At 40.2% G+C, this 18,668-nt stretch overlaps 1 protein-coding gene across 2 annotated transcripts in view; it reads right to left on the reverse strand.

The window, feature by feature from the left end:
* Positions 1-204: 204 nt before the first annotated feature.
* The window catches only part of dbnlb (drebrin-like b), a 57,749-nt gene continuing 39,285 nt past the window's right edge, over positions 205-18,668 (reverse strand). For both annotated transcript variants that reach the window (XM_048244011.1, XM_048244010.1), the window contains 3 exons: positions 17,903-17,988; positions 17,033-17,108; positions 205-2,925 (listed from right to left, as the gene is read on the reverse strand). In XM_048244011.1, the coding sequence (XP_048099968.1) occupies positions 2,789-2,925; positions 17,033-17,108; positions 17,903-17,988 (299 nt within the window). In that variant the 3' untranslated portion in view covers positions 205-2,788. The remainder of the gene's footprint in view (positions 2,926-17,032; positions 17,109-17,902; positions 17,989-18,668) is intronic.

Consider the following 18,668-nt stretch of genomic DNA (forward strand, 5'->3'; position numbering starts at 1 on the left):
GAAATGATTTAAGATCATGAGATGAAGGGTGGTTTCTACACAATTGTTTTTAAAAATGAAGCCCCTGATCTATTTAAATATAGATGAATTTACATGAAAATATAGATGAATTTACAAAAGTATAATGTTTTTTAAAAGACAAGAAAGTTGAGGTGCTGCTTATCGACTTGAATATGACTTTGGGTGTCAAATAACTCAAACTGGTGGTATTTATAGATTCCTTTATTTCTGAACCAAACAGACAATTCAGAAATTTTATTTTTAATCTTAGTCATCAGATTTTCAAGATCACAAAGCCCTGAACATATAAATATTAATTTTGAAATAGTTTTATAGTTTTTTTAATACACTGGAATCACAGATGATGTTAATATCTGTTTGTGATTCTTCTACATACTCTCTCAATGGCTGTAGATATCTGGACAGTAATTGAAATGCTGATACATGAATGCATAATGAAAGACTTCATAACGTTAAGGAAACAGAAGTCAAGTAGAACATTTCTTATAATGACATTACTAAAATAAAAGCATTTTATCCTTATGTATCCTGCCTGCAATACAGTGGGAAACAAATACTTCACCATGGTTTGGTAGTGGATTACATTTTCAAATCAAATACCACAGCAGCATCACTGCAACATGATTACTTGATGAACTCTTCCCCTTAAAAAAAAAATCTAGATCAATATGTTCAGAATGTTAGCCACACAATTTACAGGGAGCACAATAAAGAACAATAGCCATGTCTGTCAGATGTACAAAATAGGGATACTGCATAATACATGAGGAATGTAGCAAGTTACCTGATTAAGTTACTGATTTAAAATTGATTTGAACAATAATTAAACAGTCATTTCTTTGGAAAACAAACTAAGAAACAACAAAGAAAATACTTACAAAATAATAGTAATTTTAAGTCTTAATTGGGACTTGGCTAGTATTCAAATTATAAACAGTATACCACAGAAGTGAGTAAACCCCAGTGTAATATAACTTATATGTAAAATGATTAAAAGATGGTATTGCCTCTCAATAATTGCATTATTTTCAAGTTGACAAGTATAGTATTTCCTCTTATGAACAAACAAAAACAAGAAACAACAACTTTAGAAACTCAAGAGTGAATACACCTGTGATCGCTGACATGTAATGTGATTTACTGTGCTATAAAGTGACCAACAGAAGTTTATGAATTTTGAACATATGGGCTGTATCTGTATGTGTCTATAATTCCATGAAATAATAACCATGGAATTGCCAGAAGAATTGAAAATCTAATTCAGAGCCTTCACAAAGATAGTAAAGGATACAGGAATTAGTGACCAGCTAAAAAAATCAGCACAATCACAGCAACACAATCACAGCAAAAAAGAAGAGGTATAGAATGTGCCATAGCACTACTAATAAGAGTCACAGTGGCTGTCATACTAAAATGACACCAAAGACTGTGCATTACTTGCACAGCACAGTATAACTCTGAAAACAGAAATCTGAGTATTTATGACCAATGAGAGTGCAAAGGATGCATTGTGCATACTGTCAATGCAGCATAAACCTGATGAATATTGGAAGCACATTTCTGTTCAGATGAGATCAAATTATATTCAAAGTTAAAATTGGGAATGTGTTATGGTGAACAGGTGTTCAAGTGTTGTCCTTTATAGATGGCACCATGAATGCCTGTAAATACACCACAATACTGACAAGATTACATCCATTTTACTCTTATACTTACATTTTTATTCAGTGGTTGTGTTGAAAAACAAGATTTTATTCAGTGGTTGTGTTGTATTTTCTTGTTAATGTGTAAAGTGTATTAGGACCATGCTTCATGGTGATATTGCACAATAATATACCAAATTGATTGACTGATTGATTGGTTGATTGTTTGGTCCAATCTCCAGAAGCTTGGAAAAAAAAGAGTTTCTGAAGAAGAAAAAGTCACAACTATTACCTGGCCAAGTATGTCACCTGCCTTGAAGCCAATAGAACAGGATTGCAGTGTTTTAAAGGTACATTTAGAGGCAACACAACCACCTCAACAAAGTGCAGCTAAGTTAAATTGTTGCTGAAGACTGGTAGTACATCTCTCCAGAATGTTGTGTAACACTGTAATCCTTGTAAGGGATAATGTATAGAACGGCGGTCATTATCTGGAAATAGGTCCCGACAGGGCGAACCGGACCCCGACGCGCAGCGGAGCCCTTTCTCTCGGTCTCTCTCCATTCAGCCCTAGCAAAACGCTAGGAACCAAAGCAACGCCATAGCGACCAACACTTTGCATGCACAGGTATTTCCTTCAGGAACCACATCTCTTTTTTACATAAGAGCACAGATCCTAATGTTAAACTTAAAAATAATGTAATTACGGTGATACAAACTTGAATTAAAAGTTAAAAGGTAAATTGACTGATATTTAGCAGACGCTTTTATCCAAAGCGACACAGACTCATAACGGCGGGAATCAAACCCAGGTTGACTGATTAATTACTTGACATGTGTGTGACAATACACGGGCGTGTACTCACTTCTGCTGCATACCTGATAAATGTGAACACTCAAAAAACAAACAAACAGAAAGCACACACACAACAATAACTGCACCAGCAGTGAGACATAAGATGGAAAATAATCTCACATTACATGACTGTCATGAAGTATACTCATAGTTGCAGTGCAGGTGCTTCCAATAAAAAAGGGGTCTTTCATTGCTGGTTCCTTTTGAGAGATTCTGTGACATAGTCCTGTGGTCAATCGGTGTTCTGCCAATTGTCTGGATTACTGTATTAGATGAGCTCAACATAATTCGCTGGAAACATTCCAAAGTGGCCATCTGGACCAAATCCCCGCCACCAGCCTTCATCAATCATCTCAATGCCAGTGATGATTTCATCAGGGTCAAAGGAGATCTCTGTGTCATCAGCTAGGGCAAAAACAGTAAATGGTTAACACAACCTCAAGAGTTTTTCCTCTAATCAAAAGATATAACCTCATATATTGTATTTAGCCATAGTTAAGGCTTTGTCTTTAGGTCTTCGGTATTTCAGTCAGAAAGAATTTATTATCAAATGAATTAGGACACAACACTTATCTGTCTGTCTACATTTGATAGAAATAGCCTGGACGTAAAGTAGGAATGAAAACACTAGGGTATTGAAAATGAATTAGGTCGGAAATGTGCATAATTTCAGCATGACACCATGTCCTAACCGGATGTGATGCGAGTGAACATTAGCGATATCCGCTTAATTCCGTTGTTTTCAAGCGACGCGAGCAGCATGATGCAACGCACAGGTTTGAGAGAACTTTTGTCGGACGCTCGGCTTCTATTTTCTTTCTGTCGCTTGCTTTGCTCTGTTATTTTGAATGAGAAATATGACTCAATAGAAGAGGAACTGGTTCCAAAGAGTTGGTGTGGACACACAAAAGGCCCTGTCCCCGAAGTTAAATCTGGTGCGGGGTATAGCCAGCTGGTCCTTGTTGGAGAAAAGGAGAGACCGCAGAGGGGTGTAGGGGTGGAGTAGGTCAGAAAGGTATTTAGGGGCCAGAGCATGGATATTGTAAGGGTATTGTAGGTGAGAAGCAGGATTTTGTAAATGATGAGGAACTTGACTGGTAACCAATGGAGCTACATGAGGGTGGGGGTGATGTGCTGCCAGGGCTTAGTGCTGGCTGAGTTCTGTACATATTGCAGAGTGGAGTTCTGTACATATTGCTGCCTGTCCAGGGCCTTGGAGGGAAGACCTGCGAGTATGGCATTGCAGTAGTCCAGACGGGAGGAGATGAAGCAGGTGATGAGTGTCTTTCAATTGATAGTCTGTTTTTTCAAGTGATAGAATGCAGATTTTGGTGTTTTTAATGTGGGATTGGAATGACAGGGTAGGGTCCAGGATGACGCCCAGGTTGCGGACTTCAGGGGATATGGCAATGGAACAGCCATCCACGTCCAGGAGAAGATCCCCAACCCTCCTGAGCAGTGGCTTAGGAGGCACCACCATGAGCTCAGTTTTATTGCTATTCAGTTTGAGAAGATTAGAGGTCATCCAGGTTTTAAGTTCTTGCAGACAGTTGACAAGTGGTCCAGGTGGAAGCGGAGTTGAGGGTTTGGTGCTGATGTACAGTTGGGTGTCAACAGCGTAGCAGTGGAAGCTGAGACCGTGGTGACGTATAATTTGACCCAGGGGGAGAATGTATATGGTGAAGAGGAGAGGGCCGAGTACAGATCCCTGGGGGACACCATGGTTAACTGAGGCAAGGATGGAGTTAATGTCCTTAAGGGTGACATACTGTTTGCGGTTGGATAGACATTGGGTACATGGGGCAGATGGTGGCAAGCAACCCAGAGAGCTCTGGTACGAAGTTGGTGGAGACTTTAGGGGGCCGGTAGACAAATACTACCTGGAGCTGTGTGGCACCAGCCAGTGCAAAGTGGAGGCACTCAAATGAGGTGGAGTTGATTAGAAATTCTTTGACCTGTATAACAGATCGGTGAATAACAGCTAACCCACCACCACGTCCCAAGCTACGAGGCTTTTGGATGTATACATAGTCTGGATGAGTAGCTTGTTTGAGGGTTACAAAATCCTGCTGGCTCTGCCATGTCTCCGTACAGACATGAAGTCGTAGATGAGTAGGGCTTTGTTATTTAGTGAGCGAGTGTTCAGCAGCATGAATGTGGCAGCCCTGTTAGTGAGTGCAGCACTGGGTCACAGGGCAGGGGTCGCAGGTTGATGGTACGTGGGCGTGGTTTGTTTTGATGCTGTTGCCGCAGTGAAGCATGGCACCTAACTGCAGGAACAGCTGGAGTACTGTCCATGTAAACAAACTTATGTCGGGCAGCCCTATGCACGTAGCCGGGGCGACGTAGTAGGCAGAGAGATGTAATGACCTCCTGGCAGTTCGGAGAGGTCAGATTCCTAAGTCTGAAAAGTTCAGCTGCAGAGTATTTAATGAGAGTCATGGCAAAAAGGAGCGTCCGGCTGGGAACGCCCCTAGCTTGCTTGCTAGCGTGGCTGCTAACTACAAACAGGATAATCCTCAACAAGGTTAGGCCTACAACAGAGGGGGCAGTCCGGATGACCTGGTCAGTTCATTGTAGGGTTGGGCACCGAAACATGGTTCTAATATGGCACCGGTGCCGACGCAAACGGTAGTAACTGCATCGAATAACAACGTGGATTTCAGTGCCTCATTGCGGTGCTTAAAAAGCATTTTTTTATTTTAATTTTTTTATACGAGGCATCACTGGATGTCATGCGCCATCTCTAATGTCTTGCTCTGATAGCAACACAGCCAGACACAGTTAGCTGCTAGCTAACGTAAACACTGGATGTATAAACCAGAGGAGTGCACCACGTAGGCGAGTGGACAGTGTTTGACAGCTTGCGTGAGCCCAAGTAGCTTACTTTAACACGATATCGCGAGCTCCTGTCAAAATCTAGCAGTGGGCCTTCCTAACTACACACAAGCAAAAGGCTATGAAACAACAGTAGCCTACAGTGGGTCCCAGTTAAGTTTGGACGGGTTCCTTCAGGAATCACGCACCCCATTTTCTCAGCAGAAATGGCACAAACTGCAGTTGGCACAAACAACCACAAGGTGTCACTTTGGAGTTCTGCCACTACTATTTTTGATGCGATCTGACTTACTGCTTCTATGATGCAGTTTCCAAGTCAGTAGAACAATCAGAGAAAGCTGAGCCATTACCAAACATATATGATAATACAATAGCGTGAGTTTATATATCTTATACCCTATTTGTCACGGTTACTTATAGATTTGATAGTGTAACGATAAGCGCATGAGACTTTCAGTGGGGGCACGGGAACTTAAATTGATCACGGTAGTTTAAGCTTACACTTGGCAAAACATTCTAATATGAACATGTAGATGCAATTGTTGTAAGATGGTGCAGCTTAAGAAAGCTCCGTGCGCAGGGATGGAGAGAGAGAAAGCAGAGGGGATATGTGTGTTAGAACTTAGATGCGTGTGGAAAAAGTAGCTGTGCTGTTGAGTGCTGTTGAGACTGGAGCGAGTCATATTCAAAATAATGCAAAAAATAAATCCGCAGATAAAACCAATTATCCTCATTCATTGCAACCGCAGCATGCCTGCTTGCCGACGTTCAAACGAATAAGATATCAAAGCACCTTTTGCGTTTGAATGTAGCGCGATTTTTTTTAAACAGCTAGACAAATGATTTAGCTAATTGATTATAGCCTGTACACCAGCAATTGTTGTACATTTACCTGTACAAGTACATTGACAGTAGCCCAGCCTAACAAGCATGTTGCATGTTGTAGGCCTACTGTAGAAATTTCACTTAAATTGCAACCGCAACATGCCTGCTTGCCGACGTTCAGACGACAACGAAAAAGATATCAAAGCAACAAGTGTTTTTTCTTTTCTTTTTGAGCACGTCCGAATCCCAGGACATAACGCACTGGACCTTATAATAGGCTCTAGATATAATTCCAAAGGGGGCAGATAGGGGCCTACTGCACTTAACACTTAAAAAGATGACTGAAAAACGAAGCTTCCCGAAATTTGAAATTGCGATCAGTGACTGGCATCGGGTGAACAAAGCTTTTCGAAGTTGAACAGGCTATTAAAAACTATTTGCGCACCTCAAGCATGCAAGCTCCCAAATTGACCCAGTAGCCTACAGAAGGCATCAATAGCCTAAATTGTTGGGACTGGGGAGGGTCATGCGTTTTTTCTCAATCACTTTGGAGGGTCATAGAAAAATGTCTTGCTGGCGAGGGAAGGGTCCCGTCTTTTTTGACTACGCTCCCAAAACTCCTCAGGTAGCCCCTTAAAAAAATAATGAACAGTCCCTAATTGATTATAGCCTGTAGGCCTACACCAGCAATTGTTGAACATTTACCTGTACAGGACAGTAGCCCAGCCTAACAAGCAGATGTTGCAAAAGAAGCAATTAATCAGAAATAAATAATGTAATCTGCATCGCTTTATTGAACAAACTGCAAGCAACAAGAGGGTTGAGTTCGCTGTGAGGCCAAACCCAAGAGCAGAGCCTATCTGTTAAGGCACTCAATAGGCTATAACGAGCTGTTTGTGCCTGGAAAGACAATATAAGATGCTTTCTGAATAGCACAGCGAAGACGGCTCTGGGCCCACTTCCCCGATAACGACAGAGACACGCTCTTAAGAGGGTTTTCTGCGATTCATCTTACGATCGTTCGTTTGGCTTTTCCGACTGTTTCCCGAACATGCTCGTAGCGTGAACGCGCATGCACTGCTCTTAAGATGCTCTTAAGGGGAGCTGTCCACGTTAATAGTTCTGAAATATCCTCAGATTTGACGTGATGTCAGGTGACTGCACGTCACAGCTATAGGCCTACCATTTAAACTTCGGATCTACACATTCATTCACATCAATACGAAAATAGAAACACTTTGACATCTGCATGTAAGGATCCCAAGTAGGTTATATACCACACAGAGACATAAATAATTGTAATTATTTTAAGATTAGATTGTTGCACCATGCAATAATTTTTTGCGGTGCCACTTAAGAACACGTTTGAAGATAAGAAAGAAGTCGAGTAAGAAAGAGAGGAAATGTGTAGGCTTAGATTTTGATGCAGTAGGCTACAGACTAAACCACATGTTGCTTTCTCTGCTTTTTACCTCATAGGCCTAATAAAATATTCACTTAGCAAAGATAATGTCAAACTATTCTGGCAACGTCTCGTTTCATAACTTGATTGCATTTTTGTCCGCTTTTCATCACATTATTATGACCATTAAATGTAGGCTATTTTGCACGCTAAAATCTGATTCATCACAAGTAAACACAATAAAGAATGGGAACATAAATTGGATTATGTATTCTAAATTGTAATTCCTCTGTATGTCCTGTTGGTGACCTCAGTGAGAAGTACTGTTAAGGCGCTCTTAGCCCGTAACTAGTACTCTGGAGCACTTTCGTAGATCTCTGAGTGTTTTCCAATGATGCTCTTAAGCTACAATGGTTTCGGGAAACAGTCGGCAAATCTTAAGGCGTTAAGAAGAGGGACGCTCTTAGGCTTAAGATGCTTTCGGGGAAGTGGGCCCAGGTCATCCCATACCCTCCCCCCACTTCCTGTAGCCTACCATTATGACTTTGCCGTTTTGGGACATTAAGCTTTTTCATGTTAAGCCCCCCTCCCCCACCCCCTTCTTTCACAAGCAGTGGGGAGCGCGGGGCACAAAGTAACACTTTTTGGTAGACAAAGGAGGGTTCTCCGCGCTTCTGTCGTTTGGCCACAATCCGTTGCAACCAGGCCAGGACAGATATTTTAGAGCAGGGGTGTCAAACTCATTTTCATAAAGCGCTTTCAGACATACGTGTAAGACCGGAGGTTCTGCCGATGTTAAACGGTGGGGCCGTATATCTGAACGACATAACCGGTCATATGGAAGTCCGAATTTAGCCGGTTGTTGTACTACTCCCCCCCTAGTGTTATGATGGAGTGGCATAGTACTGTCCAGAAAATCTCCGACCTGGAAAGATGCAGACATCACGGAGCTACTGTCCATGAGGGTATACAACATTTTGATAGAACACATAAAGGAAATGGCACGTTGTAGCCTACAACTGCATGGCAAGGCCAAACGAATTCAAAAGACTGAATCATCATAAGCAGAAGGCGAAAAGGCAGTAGCCTACAGCGGCGTCGTTGATCGACAATAACAGGAGTATTTAATAAATTGTTAGCCAACACGGTTCTCTGTTCATTGATAGCCTTAGGCAGAATTAGGCTACAGAAAAGAATACAGGATTGTTTTCTCTCCCGGCAGTAAAGACAGTAGATTCGTGTTTAAAATGTAAATGCAAACTAAAGGTATAGGCTAACTATGCATATGACCATCCAGAGGAGGCTGGTGATCTGTCAAGAATTATGAAGATCGTAAGATACAGATGGTTTTATTGTTGCTGTCATTATTACCACAAACACGAAACCATGGCAATCGTGGGTTATATCTTGCCTGCTTATTAGGCCATGCAGCCCTGTCAGAACTCCGTGTAGCATGCATACTGGCAGTTTTCATAGACCATCACCAACTAGTTCGCACTTTGGATATATCGTTGGATTGTGAAAAGCCCAATTTCGAATAACTCCAGTACAACAGATGCGGTAGGATGCATCTTTTGCAATTAGAATTTTGTGTGGGTGAGACCTGTTGCCTATCAGTAGACATGTCATCTCGAGTTCCACGACAGCTTAGCTAGTGCCACCGAAATATGACACTGAAATCCTTTCACTATTGGAGTCGCTTAGATAGAAACAGCTGTGGTTAGGACACTTTTGCTGTGGAGTGGAGACACCATAAGTTAGGCTACTCAGAAATTGTTTGCCATTGTAGGTCATTGCAGCCTAATTAGCATATATTTTCAAGCCAAACATCTCTGGTGTGGTTTTCACAATCAGAAAAGCAATATACTGAAATAGTTTATTGATGTAAAGTCAAGTGCGCTTTTGGGTCTGGTGTGTGTGCGCAGTTTTTATTGATGAGTCGGAGTGGCAAGTGCTGCGCATAGTTGCAGTGGAATGTGGCTGTCCAGGGCATTATAAAACTTCTTGCTCTTAGGCCTACTCATACACCGCGCTGAAATGGCGTAGCGGTCTAAATTCAAATCATATCATGCTAGGGGAGAAATCGTCGGACATCCATTATTTTGTTATTCAGCACCCATGGTCAAAAATATGTTCCCGCGTGCCTGCATGGGGAGAGGATGCTTTTGGAAAAAAATAAACCATGAAAAAACGAACAACTTCACTGTTATGTTAGTATTTTGTTTGTTGCTTAAAAACGTTGTGATGGCCTTGAAGTCTTGAGTTAGCCTACTGAATTGGCTGGTAGCCTGCCATAAAGTTTGTGCATGCTCTCTCTCTCCAACGCAAACCAGATTCTGGTACATTACGTTGAAAACAGATAAATGTGTTTATTTGAAGCACACATACAAATACTGTATGTGCGCACTTACGTGACTAGCCTACTTCAAGTATTAGCCTACGCACAATAGATTTCTCTTCTTTAGCCTAAATAATGCATACAGTAGGCTACACTTTGTAAACAAAAAGCAGCTGTGACAGGCAGCGGCGCGATATATTCTAAGTCATATCTGCATCTTGTGAACTCTACAAGCCCCCACCCCTCACTTTCGACAACCACACGGAGATTCTGTAATGTGCGTGTATGTCGCTCACACATACGTCCGTTATAAAGGTCAGTATAAGGTCCGCAGGTTAGCATCATATCTGAATCATCCGAAGGGTAGGACCTCCGTTTGACAAACCTCCGCATATACTCCGGAAGTTATATCTGAAAGCGCTTATAGAGGGCCACATCATTGAATTTATAGGTTACTGAGGGCCACATAATCGGCGAACATGTGCATGGTGCAACCATGAAATCGGTAGGCTATTGCTGTATGGCTTATTCAAAATTGCTGTGAAATAATGGTCCTAACCACTTTAAAACAGTGTGGCTGAAATAAAAAAAACAAAAACAGCCTACAACAGTAACATTTTCAAATGCAACTTCTATGCCTACAGTATTAGTTAACAACTGATCAATATGCATTCGTTTGACATCCCTGTTTTAGAGAGAAGGAGAGACGCCGGTGCAGCTCAGATGTCTTCTTAATTTTCTTTATTCTTCAGTAAAAGGTGCAGAACATTATTAAACTTTGACTAACGTTTCGATGTGTCGATGTTTTTGACTAACGAACATCGAAACGTTAGTCAAAGTTTAATAATGTTCTGCACCTTTTACTAAAAGAGCTGCACCGGCGTCTCTCCTTCTCTCTAACATTTTTTGGCTTTTGGCTAAAATCATTTGAGTTTCACTAGTCACATGTTTTAACAAGCAACACTTGTTATTGAACTAATAACAGACGTGTGTCGAAAATTGACTATTTTCCATACGGAGAAATAATAAATAATATGCAGAGTCTAACCAAGGTCAATCTTGCCCAAAAAGCCCTCAAACCTGAAAACACATGAGGCAAAAGTGCAAAACATGGAAAAAAACATTGTACAAAACTAACTAAACTAACACGCGCATATTTTTGTATTGCAATCATTGTAGCCTACAGTTGCAACAGCGCATAACAGTTTTACTCCCCGTATGCGCTCATTATAAAGAACGTTTAACGTGTCCCAAAAACAGCTATCAATTAATCACCAAACGTCTTATAAACAAGTATTGCCAGGAGCAACACCTTGCAAAAAATGATAACAATAGGCCTTTATATGGCTCTGCTCCTGCCTAGATTCGAACTCAGAACTGCCTGAAAGTTGCAGACCTGTTCTGGAAATACGTGCATTAACCCACTCGACCGTCAGACAACGCTATCTGCTTCGAGTAGGCCTATTGGGTAGGACTGTAGCCTACACTGGTTGCTGTGGCATAGTCTTGAGTGACCGAATTCGTTTTTCTTTGTCATATGAATGCTGTCATTTTGTTAACATTACTGTTAAGGAGATGCTGTAGGCTGAAGTCTATATTTCAACCTCGTTAGTGTAGTAAAAAAAATCCGAACTATTCAGGTTTCTGGGCAGCATATTTACGTTCTGTTAGCAAGCAAACTTCTCATGACTACCGACAAAGTAGTAGCCTGACGTAGTCATACTCAATTCTAGTCAGAATATGAGTCTGATACTGCTCCATCAGGACGTAATTATGGGGCGTGTTTCAACCAATACAGGGGGGGAATGTCTCTGCACTCAATTGGATAGACCTAACCAATCAGAGCAACAAAATAGCTTACCGTGAGGTGTAGGAAGAAAACACACGAACCATCCTTCTTCTCCTATATCCCCTCCGTTTTTAAAAATAATTCTGTTGAACAGTGATATGCTATAAACATGTTAAACAGCTGGGAAAGGCTGTTGCAAATCCCTCGAACAGGTGGTCAATCAGAGATTTCAAACGAACGAGGGAACATGTCGCAATGCAACAGCGCTGTTTTCCCTTGATGAAAGTGAAACCACAAGTTTTCCCACATCTCAACTTTGGCCAAAGTTTTCAGAAATAATCGTTTTCAGTGATACAACCTCATTAAATAATATGAATTTTCAATATGGGGTCTTAAACGCCATGTATCCTTCTAGCCACAGCATTTTTGTTTCAAACATAAGGCGCTGTTGCTCACCTGTCCATCATCGTAAAGCCTGATTTGATTGGTCCGCCTGAGATAGGGCGAGCATACTTCCACCACAATGAAGCAATGCCAGACCGAACTTCCCGACCTCAGTTGTGGGCGGGACTAAGTTCGGAATGGCACCCAGGCTAACAAAGTAGTTCTCATTTTAAAACATTACTGAGAGACAGGCACTGTACAATCAATAAATCTTGCCACTGAATCCAAAACTATGTTTAACATTATGTACAAAGCTTAGGCTACAGTGGACTAGCATGTTGCAGGGGCTGCTAAAACACAGAGAAACGCGACTGAAAACCTCGGCCAATCACAGCCCTTGCTGTCGAATGCACCGTCCTGGTTCGACCGTGGAACATACAGCGACTATGCTGCCCCCAAGCGGCTGCAGTTGTACTTACATTTCACCCAGCTGCGTGAATCACCATGATCGTGAATGAAGTGTCAATTTTTAACTGGGACCCACTGTATATGTTACACAATATCCTTGCTAATGCGCTAACTGGCATTTATTTGAAATGTTATCAGCAAAGTTGTAAGGTGAAAACTTTATTTCACGGTGTGTTCTAAACAACATAATGGCATGATATTAATCTGTCATGTGCATGAGGCCCATATAGCATCAATATGAAGATCATGTTAAAAGTTTGCTAGTAAAAACATAAGGTTAGGCTACATACCTGATGTCACTGAGCTTTCAAAGAGGCTACAAAACCATCTCCGTAGTTATCGCTAATTAAACTCAGCTGACTGGTGTTAGCCATAGTTGCTGTTAAAATGCCTACTAGGCTAGCACTGGGAATCTAAACACTTCAACACCGACATGTAGCCTAACATGTTCAAAACTATTGCGTGTTATGAGTTAATACATGACATTTCTTGAAGCATTTGGGAACACACTGAATTAACTGTTAGTCCCTGTTCCCTGTTAGATTAGCTTGCTTGCAAATGCCGTTGTCCATGACCTGGCAGTTCTATGGCAAGCGGTTTTAACATACCTTATGGCAAACCGCCTACACTGGGTAAACTTGAAAGCAGAGCTTACCATTGTGTGCATGGCAAGCTGTTTTAACATTTAAATGTATTATTCGTAGGAGCAATGAGATATTGATAGTAAATTGAATATAACAGTTCAATTTCATGTTCAAATTTGTCTTATCAATAAAAAAAAACCGCAATTCATGCTATAGACCATTTTAATTCAGGCACCGGCACCGTTTTAAAAGTATCAATTTAGCACCGGTATCGGATAAAACCCAAACGATACCCAACCCTAGTTCACTGTAAATCTGTATCAAGGCAAGGTGTACGTGTTCCGTACACTCGTTGGTAGTCCACAGATCAATTGTTTAGCATGGTCTGTGTTCCATAGTAGAGTAGGCACGGATTACACAGGCTGACGAGAGATGCGACGCGAAATTGATCCAGACTAAAAGTTAGAAGATCAACTCGTAATTCATTCATTTTCAAATCACCGAGGCAACAGTCTGTAAACCGGTAAGTTTAGAGTAGGCTATAAGTTCGGAATCAGAGAACAAGTTTGGAAACTGAGAAACGGCGACATTCACACCAGCGTCCTCAGCACCAGCTCCCTCTCCACATCCGCTGTTCCTCTTCTGTGGGCCTGTTCAAAAAACACCTCAAAACACATCTTTTCACTGAGGCCTTAGGCCTCTAATTCCCTCACCATCCCACCCAGCGCTCCTGCGCACACACACACACTTACTACCACCCCTTCTTGTAAAGTGACCTTGAGTTTCTAGAAAGGCGCTATACAAAACTAATTAATTAATTATTATTATTATTATTATTATAACCATAGACAGATACCATTGACAGTCGCTCGCTCGGATCCTGTTAGGACATGGTGTGAGTCAGTTACATATATATATTTCTTTCTAAATTGTTTGAATATCCTGTGAATTAATAATTAATGTGTGACTGCTACCCGTCTTACAAATTGGAATCAATGATTGTAGCTTGCATTCCCCTAAAAAAGGGCGTGGTACTGAAACTTCATAGACTCATTCATGATGGCACATAGAAGCCATGCACCAAATATAACACAAATCAGTCAAAAGGGGACACTACAATTGACCAATATCTAAAGAACTGCTTAACCTAAAAAAATGTGAAATTTGGTGTGCTTATTCTTGGTCCCATTAACTCATTCCTAAACTGCAAATACCTGTTTTCACCTGCTCAATTTGTAAACTAATTTCAAATTGCCTCTAGTGGCAGCCAAACTACTTGGACCCCATTAATCACCATTTGAGGCTACATTTATTTTTGTTTCTTTTACCAGTGCAAAGTTTAGTTAATCTTCCATGTTCTTTGGCGCTCTTCACTAAACTGTCACAAAACTGAGGTATAAACTAAACTACAGCTCAACAATTGCGGTTTAAACAGAACCATCAATTTGAACAATCATTATAATGCTAGCGTTAATGGGTCTATGAAACTGAAGCTTTATTCCATTTCAAATACAAATAGTATCTCTACTTTTACCCTTTACAACTGTAAGTCCTCCATCAGTTTTGTGGCAACTGATCTAATAAGATTTACATATACTGTTAATTTATATTAATATCAATCTCATCACCTTCTTGCAACTTGCACCCTTCACTGGACATACTTCACTGTGCCAAAAACGTAATATTCAGGGTATCGGCACATTTTCCAAGTGCAAATTTAAAGACTTTTAAGACCTTTTCAAGACTTCTAAATGGAAAAATTAAGACTATACCACGGCAAAAAGATACATACGACAACTTAAAACTGTTTTATGCAATAGTTTGCATAAAACAAAAAAGCTAATTATAAGACGGGTGTTTTTTTCTACTAATTTTAACCCCCACCCCATTTTGGATGTCTACAGAAGAAGCCTTCACAGCTATAAATGCCCAATTTTAGGGTCTGGGCTGCTTGCTTTTGAAGCTGGCTGTACATATCTGGTTGTGCTTACTGGCAGAGGCTGAGTGTTCTTCACCTGTGTCTGTATAGGCTACTTGCCAAAGACACTGGACTGGATTCCCTTCAATATCCCTAAGTTAGACTAAGCTATTTAAATATTTTAATAGGACTACTTTACATAATTCACTATGTGCATCTATTGTCCCATAAGCAGTTAATCCACTACTTTACATTTTGCATACCAGTTGTATCTAAACCAACCAAAAGCTTGAGTGAAATATTGTAAAACCATTGACTTGTTTTAAATTAATTAAGAGACAGGTCCTCCTCGCATGATCCTCCTGAAAACTACTGGTTTCATCTCAAGAACGCACGTTGTTTTTTTATGTAGCCAGTCGCCGACATTCAAAAAAAATGTGCGGTTATATTTCACAACTTTTGCGAAGTATGCCTACTGGGAAAGGCTGGCAAGCAAGCTGCTGACAGATATTACAGGTATTATAACTTCGATATGTTCTTCCCTAGGCTAGGCCAGCAACACACGCTGGAAAGATGCAAACAGATCAATTTAACATGTACAGTATGTAACATGTACAGTATTTAACATGTACAGACATTTAATAAATGTCCTTGGGGGTGACGCCCATGGACTCCCGCAAACTGTATTGGCGTTTTGATTTCCTAAAGTGTTGAAGTGCATAAATTACTTCTCAAAAACCGTATGGCAACAATACACATGGGCGTTGGTATCGGGCATTTAATTGTTTGAGCACCCACCGATGGAAACATAAATCGCCGCCTATGGTCTGTGGTTCCTTCATAAATTGTGCAGCAAATTATAAGACGGGTGACAGAAGCACTGCGCATAATTTGACCAGCAGTCTTCGCGTCCATAGTTTGTGAAACGATGCTGCGTTCGAGCAAAGATTCTAGATGCCCAGTACAACTTCAAAAAGGAGGACAAATGAGCGTCCGGCTTGAGGCTGCGCCGGACACCGGACAGGGCTTTTAAAATCCATGTCCGGCCTAAATTCAAACATATGGCCACCCTATCGCTAACTGGCTTACCAACTCTTTCTCCCACTCACGTAGGCTACCTGCGTATCTCAGGCCTCGGCTACACTACGAAAATGTCAGGCATATTTGTACATACTGTATTATTACCGTTTCACACCTTTAACCACACCTGTGAAAAACATCTTCACTCTGCAACCACTACACTTCCTCCCGTAGCCTTATAGTCACTTATACAATTACGTTTTAAATACACGAAACCGGATGAAGACATTCCACTCGCTCACTCGCTGGCGGTCCCATACGCAAATTTAATACCTCCCTTTCGAAAATTCAAGACATCCCAGACAATTTAAGACTTTTTTTAGGCCTTAAAAACCTAAAGTTGTATTTAAGACTTTTTAAGGATCTGCGGGAACCCTGAATATTACGTTTTTAGCTTTTTTTTTAAATTACGAAACTAGAAACTCTAACACACCATATATGTGATTTTGGGAACTCTGTGATGAATGTAATTTAAATATATGACGATCGAAAACTCATGAAAACGCACAGTCTGGACATTTTATCTGGACATTTTATCATAACTCAGTTGCCGCTTTGGGTCGAATCAGTGACGCATGCACGTCAGCTCAAAACCAGGCCTTAACCATCTCCATTTCTAGAAAAAAAACAGCGATTTTGATGAAAACTAGCCACTGTTTAGTTTGCGATTTCTCAGGAACAGAAGCGTGTAGAAATATACGGTTTGCACCCACTGAGAGCTTAAAGTCTCACCTTTCAAACGAGCCATTGTATGTGTTCATTGCTATAACACAGAATATGCTGTGGCTGTACAAAAATCATCAACAATGGTCTAGATTGCTGGCACTCTAGGACAAAGCTTCCGAAAACAGCTTGGCATTCAATGAGTTAATAATAGAGGGCTTACCTGCTTGGTAGTCATAAAGTGCACGTGCACAAATGCCCCTGTTGTCTACATCTTCATGACTGCTTTGCTCTTGCACCTGTAGATTAACATAATTTTCAAGTAAGGTTTATTATACTTCTTCAATTTACATTTATTCATTTAGCTGACTTACAAATGAGGCACAGCATTCAAGGTATAGTGCAATAGGAGACCTTTGAGACTAAAATCTACTTTAGACAAGATAACCAAGATAATAGTGAGGAGGATTTAAGTAAAAACAAAGATACTGTAAAGAGAGATAGTGGTAGAAAGAAGAGAAAGAAGTAATAGTAAAGAATTAGTAATACTGAGTTCACATGACATAAACTAGCAGTGTATTTGCAATACTCTTATCACATTCAAATTTGAAGAGCTCTTTTCCAAAACACTAAATTAATTTAGACATTAGTTTAAGTTATTAAGTTAACATAATTAAGTTATGTTATTTAATTGTGTATTTCAGGTAATAACAATACAAGTGCAGTTGTGTTGTTTTGATTGAGTAAATATAAATCAAATAACAATAACCCAATTACAGTTCCACTTAAAATTACTTGGAAAACAAAATGTAAAAAAAATGAAAATGCATTAAAATGGAGGATCTCTCGTTTTAGAAAAGAGCTCTTCATTTATATTTGACATAATGTCTAGCATTGATGTCTGTGATTTCAACTCAGAAAACATCAACAAAAAATACTGTATTATCAGCTTTTGTTCTCTCTCTCTTTTTTTCTTTTAAAGAGTGGAGCATACAGTGCTACAAATATGTGCAAGTGCTCCACGGAAAGGGTTTTCGATTCAATTTAGTGCCATTTCCCTATGAGAATATGTCCTGTTCTTAATGAATATTACCTGGGCTGGCTCCTCATGCAAGCTGTCTGGCTCTGGCTCTGGCTCACAATGCTTCTCTTCAGGCTCTTTGTACTGCTTAGTAATAACTGTAGAAACATTAAGAGTGAATGAATCACCGTGTTTACAGCTACTGAGGTTTTAATACAACCCCGATTCCAAAAAAGTTGGGACAAGGTACAAATTGTAAATAAAAAATGGAATGCAATAATTTACAAATCTCAAAAACCTGTTGTATTCACAATAGAACATAGACTACATTTCAAATGTTGAATTGACATTTAGGGATGTAAAAATCAGAGAATTTTGAGGTAGTTTCCCTAAAACATAATACAAACCGATTAACGATTACCAAAGTTGCCAATTCATTCATTGTCAACAACTATTTGAGTAATTGATTATTGTTGCAGCCATACATCTCACTACTAACTTACTCAACTGTGCACACAATTGAAAGATTTCGGTGTTTTAACATTTCAACACATGAATTAGATTACTTTGTTTCCTGTCATGTTTCCTACAGTATCTCCCTTTGTCTGCAACTGCTAATTTGCTGATTTGATTACATTAAAAAGACTGTAAATAGTCAGGCCTTCCTGTGTGTAGCTTTATGCATGTGAATTCACATTTATTGTTTCCACTCACTGCCCATCCAGCCTCAGTCTTAGAACCAGCAGTCGGTTACACTAGTAAGTTTGGGTAAATTGTATCTTGGACATCTAGTTGGAAATTGTTTGTAGATACTCAGGCTGTTGAGTGATTAAAAAAT

This window comes from Alosa alosa, chromosome 5 (genome assembly GCF_017589495.1).
Source record: "Alosa alosa isolate M-15738 ecotype Scorff River chromosome 5, AALO_Geno_1.1, whole genome shotgun sequence".
In the NCBI taxonomy this organism is placed as follows: domain Eukaryota; kingdom Metazoa; phylum Chordata; class Actinopteri; order Clupeiformes; family Clupeidae; genus Alosa; species Alosa alosa.